Below are 10,255 nucleotides of genomic sequence, written 5' to 3' on the forward strand. Positions count from 1 at the left end.
ATAAGAACAAAGGGGGGACATAATCCTCCTTACCCCAATCCCTGGAGAAAAAAACACAAAAAACAAATTACCTCACCCTTTCCCATTATAAAACTAAAAAACAAAATTACATTTGAAAAACTGGAAGTCCAGCTTTGTCCTCCCGAATAATACAACAAAGATCCTGAGTAATGTCTTTATCTGCAAAGAAGGTAGAGGAAGTCAAAGAGATACAAGTAGAATTAGTCAAGTAATCAGCTGTCCGGTTGCTTTCTCAAAACAAAAAGAAAATGTTTGCTCCAAGGAAGTCAATCAAATAAATAACCCCTTGGAACCAATACCGACAAGTCCGTAAAGGGAAAAATCTATGAGTGACAAAACACACTATGGTCAGGGAATTAGAACTTATATGATAACCTGTATAACCCAATTTGACACACATGCGAATGCCATCTAGAAGCGCCCTCATTTCCGCCTCCGAGTTGGTGCAAACTCCATAATAATTGGCAAATGCCTTAACAAAGGAGCCATCCTGATTGCGAATAAGGCCACCCCCTCCAGTAATACCAGGATTTCCTTTACTCGCCTCATCAACATTAAGTTTTATTGCATTAAAGGGTGGACACCAAAAAACTGGGCAGGGGGTGATGTTTGATAGTAGGAAGCTTTAAATTAAGGATCTTCAATATCATCTTCTCTTTTAGGAAAAGCTTTATTTCTCATTCTTTGCTTTACAAAAGACTTTATGTTATATGATAACACCCACACTTGTTTTTTTGGTAATACACAACTCACTCTCATTTGGTTTTCATTCTAAATCTATAACAAAGAGGAAGTAAATTTTTATTGAATTAACTTTATTTTGTTTTTCTCTTATTCTCCTTGAAGGTTCTACCCAGATACACCGAGTATGTGGACAGAAGAACAGATTGAATCCTGGAAGCCCATAGTTGATGCAGTCCATGAAAAGGGTGGTATCTTCTTTTTTCAGCTTTGGCATGTGGGAAGGGTGTCTACTTCTGGTTTGTTCTTCTTTCGATACCATTTTTCCTTGCTAAACCCACCTCCCCCCACCCCCCAAAAGAAAAAATAAAAAAGAAATTAATTGACAAGTCTCTTGTAACAATTATATTACATTAAAATTTGTTTTTGAAAAATTATGCAGATTATTTCTCCTTCACGCCAGTGCCAATTTAGTTAATAAAGTATTTTAAGTATTTTCTGTGTCTGTATTGGTGCTTCCTTTCGTTGCAAATTCTCAGGCTACTGTCTGGAGTGTCTACTCCTCAATATCAGATACTAGGAGAAGCTGATTCCAGTTGTTTGTTAACAGGAGTTTAATGGGCAGTGGCTTGGAGTCATTAAAATTAGCCCAACATTACTCTGCTGAAGATATAAGTGGGACATGCCACTTTATCAAAATGAGTTAGATGACTTGGGCAATATAGACTCTTTTTTTTGAAACTATCACTGTTAGGAAATTGAAAATTTACTAGTCTCTGTCTCAGATAAGTTTGAGACAGCACCTACAATACAAATTAGGAAGATTTCAAGGTTATAACCACTAACGCCATGCCCCCAAACCAAAGAGGTTCCTCTTCTGCCATGCTGCAAAATTTTCAACATTCTCCATTCAAAGGGCTTCCCACCTTCCAATATCATAAGTAATGCTTGTTCTAGATCTAGATTTTTTGACTTTCTTTGGACTAAACGAGGAAAATCCATTTGTGTGTTAAATAACAAAATCATAGAAAACTGCATCCAACCTATTCTTATTTACAGCAGGTGATCAAGTGATTTGATTTGGGTCTCCTGTGAAAGGAAGAAGGCCCTTCATTGCCAAACCACACCTCCTCCCTCCTCCCCAACATAACCCCACCACCCCAAAAGATGGAAAAAAAAACTACTAGTTGAGGTATCCAAAATGTTGAGCTTAACCCTAGCTCTTAGATGAAAATTTGGCAATGTTATCAACTCACTGCTCAGGCTTTAAGGACCTATACAGAAAAATCCATGCAAATTTATACTCTTTGAACTTATAGAAAGGAAGCATAGAGATGAAGGATTTATATTTTCTTCTTGTTTTTTTTTAATGATGGCCCTGTTTATTTATTGTGGTTTGTGAAGGATGCTTTTCCAGTTGAAAAGAAGTGTATTAGGTTATTGTTACAAGATTCATGAAGCTGATTTACACAGTTTTCAAAACTCTAGGTGAACTGTTAATTGCTTGCCTTTCTCTATATTTCCTAATACAGTTTCTCTCATTAGATTTTCAGCCAAATGGACAAGCTCCAGTTTCATCCACGGATAAAACATTGAAGCCCCAACGTCGCACCACTGGCAATGAAATTGAAGTGTTCACACCTCCAAGACGGTTGGAGACAGACAAAATCCCTCAAATTGTCGATGATTATAGGGTTGCTGCAAGAAATGCTATGAGAGCAGGTTGAACTGTTCACTGCTATTCAACATTTTATATTTTATTTCATGTACACTTATTTTCATTCAAATGAGTAGGCTCAAATTCTTCCAAGAAAAGAACATTGAGGTTGAAAATTGGTGGCACTGCCAATGGCATTTAAGAGATAACCATTCAAGAGGTTAAAGTGGATGTCTTACCATAGTTCTTTCGATCAATTAGCCAAACCTGATTAAAAAAAGGGCGTAACCAGTGTACGAGGCTCTCGCCACTGCGGGGTCTGAGGAGGGTCATAATATACGCAGTCTTACCCTTGCTTTCTCAAAGAGGCTGTTTCCAGACCTGATTGGAGAACATAAAGTACAATAGATTGATTTTTTTTTTCAGTTTTCTTGGAAAAAGTTATCTATTTTGTACAAATGCTTGGAGATGAACCTTGAATTCGAGCTATATATATAAACACATAGTGTATGGCCTCCTATTTAAAACAAATATGAGAATCCAGCCTCAAATTTTTTTTATTATTATCTTCTTGTTCTTCTAGTTACTTGGATCACATAAGCCACGATTAATTAGAGTTTTATTTTTCATAGTTTATACATATGTTAGAGTATGTATTCCTAGAATTAAAGTTAAAAATCAGAGTATATGCCACAAATGACCCCAAGGAAAAATTGTTATTTATTTTGAAGTGAAGATTCGATTTTATGTGAATCTTCTTCACTTCCATTTTTTTATTTTCCCAAGCAAGAGAGTCAGATTCCACCGCATACATCCTCTTCTTTTGATTTTTTTTTTCTTTTACCATGGCTATATGTCAAGCATGGATTTTAATTTTGGAATTGACATTTTTTTGTGTGTGCCAGGTTTGGATGGAATCAAGATGCATGAGTACCTCCTCGAGCAGTTCATGAAAGATGAAGTCAATGATCGAACAGACAAATATGGTGGGAGCTTAGAAAACCGTTGCCGCTTCCCTCTTGAAATAGTTGAGGCAATCAGTGATGAGATTGGAGCTGATAAAGTTGGAATTAAGCTCTCACCTTTCTCTGATTATATGGAGTCAGGAGACTCAAACCCTGAAGCTCTTGGCCTTTACATGGCTGAATCCCTTAACAAGTATGGGATACTCTACAGCCACATGATTGAGCCAAGGATAAGTAAAGACATACAGAAGCCTAAATGGAGTCTTCTACCCATGAGGAAGGCTTTCAATGGTACTTTCATCATCGCTGGGGGCTATGGTAGGGAAGAAGGCAACGAAGCCATTTCCAAAAACCATGCAGATCTTGTGGCTTATGGCCGATGGTTTTTGGCTAATCCGGATTTGCCTAAGAGGTTTGAGCTTGATGCTCCTCTTAACAAGTACAATAGAGAGACCTTTTACATATCTGATCCTGTTCTTGGATATACTGACTATCCATTTCTCAAATCTGCAACTTAAATTTCGTTTATGTCAAAGGAGGAACTGCTATCTTCAAAACCAAAGCTCTGATTTCCCCTGTTTAGCTTTAAAATATTGAGCACGTAAGGAGTAAGGAGTATTGTTTCATGTTTTTCTTGTTTGAATCCTTATGTAGTTTGAAGTGGCAAGTGTTTTCCTTCCTTTACTTCAAGATATGCTTACAGCAATATACTTATTTCTTTCCTGGATCATGTAAGTGTTTGTTTTACAGCCCCCCAACAAAAATAAAGTGATTATGTATAAAGGAAAAAAATGTTTTGTTTCCATGGAACTCTACATCTGATTACATTTTCTTTATATAATTGCATTTTATTTTGGTCGCCAACTTCTAATTTAGGGATTATCTAAATTATACCTCTATAGTTTTATGTAGACTTCTTTTGATTGCAATTTAGTCAGCAAGAGGAGGTGGAGAAGAACTACAAACAAGGAAAGGGGCCTGCCAGTGTCCTTGTAGCATTCTCCCTATTCTTCCACTGACATCTGTTGGTGAGGGATTACAGCAGTACTTTGGGCTTGTGTGGATAAACTAGAGGATTTTGCATCTGTGAATCTCAAGAGGTAATTCTTCTATCTTTTTTCCAATTGTTGTTCAAATCCACCAAAATATTGGATTTGAAGCTCCAAAGTAGACCACAAAGCCTTGATCCAATAAAATATTGAAGGCGCAAAAATTTCGAATTTTGACAAAATGAGTTGAAATCTCGACTTTACATGTGAGCTTTGTATTGTTTCAGCTTTCATTTCGCTGAAACATGGTATTCCATGTAATTTGTGCTGACTTTTTTGTTTTGGTTTCTGAAAAAATTTCGCCAAAATTAACATTTTTGGTCGAAATTTCTAATCTTGGTTTTAAACAGAGGTAAGAGGTGAGTGAAACAGAATTTGTGGGTTCAAGGCTTAGTTGAGTTGAGTAATCTGGGAATACATCTCTGATGAATAGGTTCAGGCAGCAGATTTACTCCAACAGACTATAGAGTTTAACCAACAGGCTGAAAAAACAGACTATATACTGGCTAGAATTGGAGAGGAAGCAGCTGCTAGCCTGAAAGAGCTTGAAACCAATTATTATTCATCCATTCAGCTGGTTCAGGAGTGTTTGATAGATCCAAATTGAACTGTTGATAATTTGATTTCTTTGAACCTATGAACCTTATAAATCATATCTATCCCAATATTGAATACACAATAATTTTTTCGATTTCCTTTTGGTGTCATTTGCGCAACCGCTTTAAGTGAAAGCCGAATGAATTATCATTGTAGCAAAGGTCTATTATTTTTTCAAATACCACAAGGTATGCATTCTGCCACGTGGACAGATGCTATGTCCAATTCAACCGTTGGATAGAGAGGACATAGCTAGATTAGCTACGTGTTGAATTTCAGAGTCTAATTCAATCAAATACCCCTTTTGTATTGGTACACATCCTGTGTATGTCCATGAATGTGTACTAGTACTCTAGACTTTATTGTGCATTCTTCGAACTTTGATTGAGAACCGACAGTTTAAATCGATTAAAAAGAAGGTAAAGATGGATGGCTCGTTTTTATCTTGTGATTTTCGGAAACATCATCTTCCATTGTTATGGGAAAGAGGCAGTAGAGGAGTTGTTTTTGTAAATTTTATTGTCGTCCTAGTGCAGATCATAATAATGAAACTATGTTATGCATGTCCAACACACTTTCTGGAAATAGACTTAGCCAGCCCAGATTGTTGGATTGGTGGTAGAAATGCCGAATCACATTTTCCACCATTAAGTATTCTTTGTAGACAGGAGGGCATTCAAACAAAAACCAAAATTACATGTCACCCCTGGTTTTCAAACGAAATTCAGATTACCCCTTGGTTTTTGAAAAAACTCAAATCACTCCCTCTACAGTAACGGTGTTAGTCTGCTGTTAGTTATTGGTGTGAAAGGATTATTTTACCCTTGTTCTAAAATATTAGAATTATATTTACAATACTACCCTTCATCTTCAACATTGGTCAAGGGTAGTTTAGGGATTTAAATTTATTTAACTGGCTTACATCATCACTTAACAACATAAAACTAATGGTAGGGACTAATTTGTCATACTAGGGTCTAAACCAGAGGGTGATTTGAGTTTTTTCAAAAATCAGGGGGTGATCTTAGTTCGTTTGAAAACCAGGGGGTAATGTGTAATTTACCTAAACCAAAATTACGGTATTAGGGTTACTTCTTTGTACCACAAGTGCAATACCTGCAAAGGAATATGGTATTTGAACAAGCACCTCTTTGCAAATGAGTAGGTTCCCACGTTCAACGAGTGACAGAGAAATAAAGGAGCGGATTCAATCTTCACACACTAGGGAGTTTAAAATAGCAATCTCTCACTGAGGAGAAGTCCATTTGGGCATAGGTCTTAAAACAACGATATTTCCCTAATAGATTTGTGTTTGACCCCATCACTCTGGAAAAAAAAGGGTCTTGGGTCTGGAATAGTATAGCAGATCTATTACCCACTTTGAGAAGGATAGTCTGGAAGAAAATTGGGAATGGGATAAACACTTTTTGTTGGCATGACCCCTGGGTCCCAACCATCCCAAGCCATTGTATCCCCCCTAGCCTCATGGACACTTCAATTTGCAAGGTAAGTGATCTTATTACAAATTATGCATGGAATTTCCAATTACTTCTAAATACTTTTCCCCAATGCTTCACTTCTGAAATTTCCAAACTGTGTATTTCAGAATCTGAGGATCAGTGGAAATGCTCCTTATAAAAAATTGGGACGTTCTCCACTTGACAAGCTGCCAATTATCTGCATTCATCTTTACAAAATAGACCGCTTCTTTCCAAATAGTGATATTTTTTCTGGAAAGTTAAAATTCATCCGAAATTTAAGATGTTTTTTTGGCATGTCTTACATGCAAGTTTACTATCTCACAATGGTTGCCGATCGAGCCTACATGTTTTCTCTATGGTGCTCGTGATGAAACCCAATGGCATCTTTTTCTATCTTGTGAATGGACTAAGCGTGTCTGGGCATCTGGGCCCCTCGGCCTGAGAACAGAGCACCTTAGCAACCCCAATATTGCATAGCTCTGTGCTTCCCTCCTCGACTCTAAAGCCCTGGATTTTTCTTCAGCTACTTGGTTTTTTTGTATGTTTATTTTAACTTGTTACTTTGTATGGGATGTAAGAAACAAAGTATCTCGTGGTTTAGCTACGGCTAATCCACATATGGTATTATTGAATTTTTCTCCCTGGATGCATTATTTAAATCTCTACCCTCCCACCTTAACTGCACTTAGTTTAGCTCACGATCTGGACACACAATGCACTCCTGTTTTAACCCATGTGCCTAACCAAGAAGTAAAATTCCCTATTCTCTGCTGCACAAGCCTTTTTGAACCATCACTGGGACTAACTGGATGGGGTTATATATAGTTTTTTGTTAGATGGCCAGATTGTTTTAACATCTACAGGAATTTCGTGTTCATTCGATCTGAAGGAGGCTGAGCTGATAGGAATCTTGCAGGGGTGGAAACACTCTCTCAAGGAAGGAATCCATCTAAAAGAGATTTGGATCTCTAATTTTAGCCTTAGGAAAATCTTACAACCTAGAGGACAGATATGTACACCTTGGACCCTGGTGTCACCTTTTTTTGAACTAGCTGAACATACCTCTAACTTTTCTGCTGTACCTATCTGTCTTCAACACAACCAATGGACAACGGCCCTAAGATCTCACACTCTGACTTCGGTTAGGACCAACACTCCTTCCCCTCCCCCCCCTCCCTTTTTGTATGATGTAAAAACGTTTCTCTTAATACAACTTTTGGTTTTCTCAAAAAAAAAGTCTCTCAAAGATAAAGTGTAGGAGAAGGAGCGAGAAATGAGATTTTTATTGGCATGCCCTATCCCCCTCCCCAAGTTCACTGTTTGTAAAGTGGGAACCTTAATCTACTAAAGATGCCACATGTTAAGTGGTTGGATCCTATTGGGTCAAACAATGAAGGTCTCCTTATGAGTCAGATTCAACATATGTAAATAAAAATAAGGGAGAGGGTTGACCATGCTAGTAGCTTTCAATAAGCTAGAGGCATACACCAATCACAGGGTAGGGACATGGGAGGGCAAGGGGGTCTTTACCAAAGGGGAGGAGATAGGAAGACACGTGTTGGGCACCCTGGCGGCTTTCCCAACCTTTTCTTTAACAAAGTAATTAGGGAAAATTACTTGATTAGCCATTATTAGGTTTAAGTTTACAAAACTAACCACTCATTGTTTTAATTAACAAAAATAAATTGTTTTGAGTTTGGGTTTACAAAACTAGCCAAAAGAGTATTCATTGCTCATCTAATGATTTTTTTGACAATTTTACCCGTCCCTCCTCCTTCCCCTCATTGCCACCGCACCAGCCATGTCTCGTGCCCACACACCCCCTGAATTTTTCTCCTCTCAGGTTCCCTGCCCGGTCAAGTTCGTAGGTTCCTCTCATAGGGAGGGTGAAAATGACGACCTCATCCCAACCGGGGGTAGTGTGTTCGGACAGGGGGTGAGGTCGTCATTTCCGATCCCCTATGAGAGGAACCTACGAACCTGACAAGGGCAGGGAACCTGAGAGGAGTTAAGTCCCCTCCTCTGTCCTCGTCAAGCCCCACCCTCTGCAACCTCCCTCCCCAGCCCCACCTTCTTCTTCTTACCAGAACCGACGACCTCCGCCCTACCCCTGCTCCCTCCTCTGCCCCATTGTTCTTCGATTTTTATTTATGTTCTGTTGCAACATTGAAGAAGTGAGTTTCTATGCCTTATGTGGGTGTAAAACTCTGCAGTTCTTAGGGTTTATTGACATCTTTAGAGGACAAAAACTGAAAAGAGGATAGCAACCTTTCTTACTGTTTGGGAAAGTTGTGGAGCTTTTTCAGTTTTGGTTCGGTAATAGGGCTCTTATCTTTTTTTTCTTGGCTCAGACAAACAAAGCTTCACTGTTAGCGATGGTGATTCAACATGTCAAGGAGTTAAAGCAGCAAACCTCAAAGATGGATCACAGAACTCGAGTTGTTCCCTTCTGAAACCGACGCGATTGCTGTATTTCCAGGTGATTTATATGGGAGATTGATTCTGTAGAGAGGAGAAATGGCGACCTTAGGTGGAAGAATCCAAAACGTTCTTAAGTGTCACCGGAGAATACTGTAGTAGCAACGAATCAATCGATTTCTTATGCGATGCTTTGAAATCTCTTGTCGAACGATTGAATTCCGCTGATCTTTCTAAAAGGCGTCGCATCTCTGATAGAAGATGATGAAGGTTTTTTGTTCTTCAAGTGTGTTCTTTGTTTCCGTATTGGGTTTTGTTTATCCTCATGAGTGGATTTGATTTGCATTTTAACTCTTGTGAGAGTTCGAGTTAGGATTTCAGTCCTTTAGTTATTGTATAGCTGAACTCGAGCTTACTTAGTTTTTGGAAAGGTCTGGTTTTGATTTGATTCTCCCTGAAATCTATCGAACTCCCAATCATGAGTTTGGAAGAAGAAACGGTAATTTTTGTATATGGCAAAGAAAAAGGCAGGATAGGAGAGAGGAGGAGGGCCCCTCTCTGAAATCTATCCAACTTTTTAGGAAAACGTTGTCGATAAACACAGGCGACGTCGCAGGAGGAGGAGGAGGAGGGAGGGGTAAAACTGTCAACAAAAATCCTTAGATGAGCAATGGACACTGTTTTGGTTAGTTTTGTAAACCTAAACTCAAAACAGTTTATTTTTGTTAATTAAAACAATGAGTGGTTAATTTTGTAAACATAAATCTAATAGTGGCTAATTAGGTAATTTTCCCAAGTAATAACTTAAGTGTTTCACTTTTAATTTATTTACGAAATTATTAATCGATACATATACCCCTAAAGGTTAATAACGAAAACCCTATTAAGTGACAAAAATAATTATGTCAAAGTCCTCCACTTGACGTTATTGCATAATGAGCTTACGGGTTTGGCATATGAACAACTTTGAAAACCACTTTGCTCAATTGAGTTTGATTCACCCTCCAAATTCCTTCAAAAGAAGAGGGGAGAGAAGGGGGGGGGGGGGGCGAGGGGCGAAAAATTGGGATTTTGTTGGTTCCTCTAAAAGATTAACTTCTTTTAGAGATAAATTTGTCTTTCAAATTTTTAATATTGTTCCAATCCCAATTCGTTTCAAACTGCCTTTAGCAGTTTATTGGTGCCCTTCTTTCACAATTGTAAAAATCAATGTGGATAGAGCGTGTAGAGGTAATCCTGGAGTGGGTGGAGAGGGTGGGATTATTAGAGATGGATGAGGAAAAGTTTTGGCTGCCTTCGCTAATTTTTATGGGGAGTGCACTAACTTCATTGTAGAATTTAGAGCCTTAAGAGATGATCTTAAGCTCTGTACTGAAATGGGCTTTG

General features: G+C 38.3%; 1 protein-coding gene across 1 annotated transcript; it reads left to right on the forward strand.

Annotated features, from left to right (window-relative positions):
• The first annotated feature begins 3,290 nt into the window (after nt 1-3,290).
• Nucleotides 3,291-3,919, forward strand: LOC122646804 (12-oxophytodienoate reductase 2-like). Its single transcript, XM_043840405.1, has one exon. It carries the CDS (start codon nt 3,309-3,311, stop codon nt 3,840-3,842), a length of 534 nt encoding a protein of 177 aa, XP_043696340.1. The 5' UTR covers nt 3,291-3,308; the 3' UTR covers nt 3,843-3,919.
• Nucleotides 3,920-10,255: the final 6,336 nt, after the last annotated feature.

Source organism: Telopea speciosissima, chromosome 11, assembly GCF_018873765.1.
Source record: "Telopea speciosissima isolate NSW1024214 ecotype Mountain lineage chromosome 11, Tspe_v1, whole genome shotgun sequence".
NCBI lineage: Eukaryota > Viridiplantae > Streptophyta > Magnoliopsida > Proteales > Proteaceae > Telopea > Telopea speciosissima.

Coding starts and splice junctions, on each gene's coding strand:
- LOC122646804 (XM_043840405.1), top strand. CDS start 3,309: ATGAAAGATGAAGTCAATGATCGAACAGACAAATATGGTGGGAGCTTA.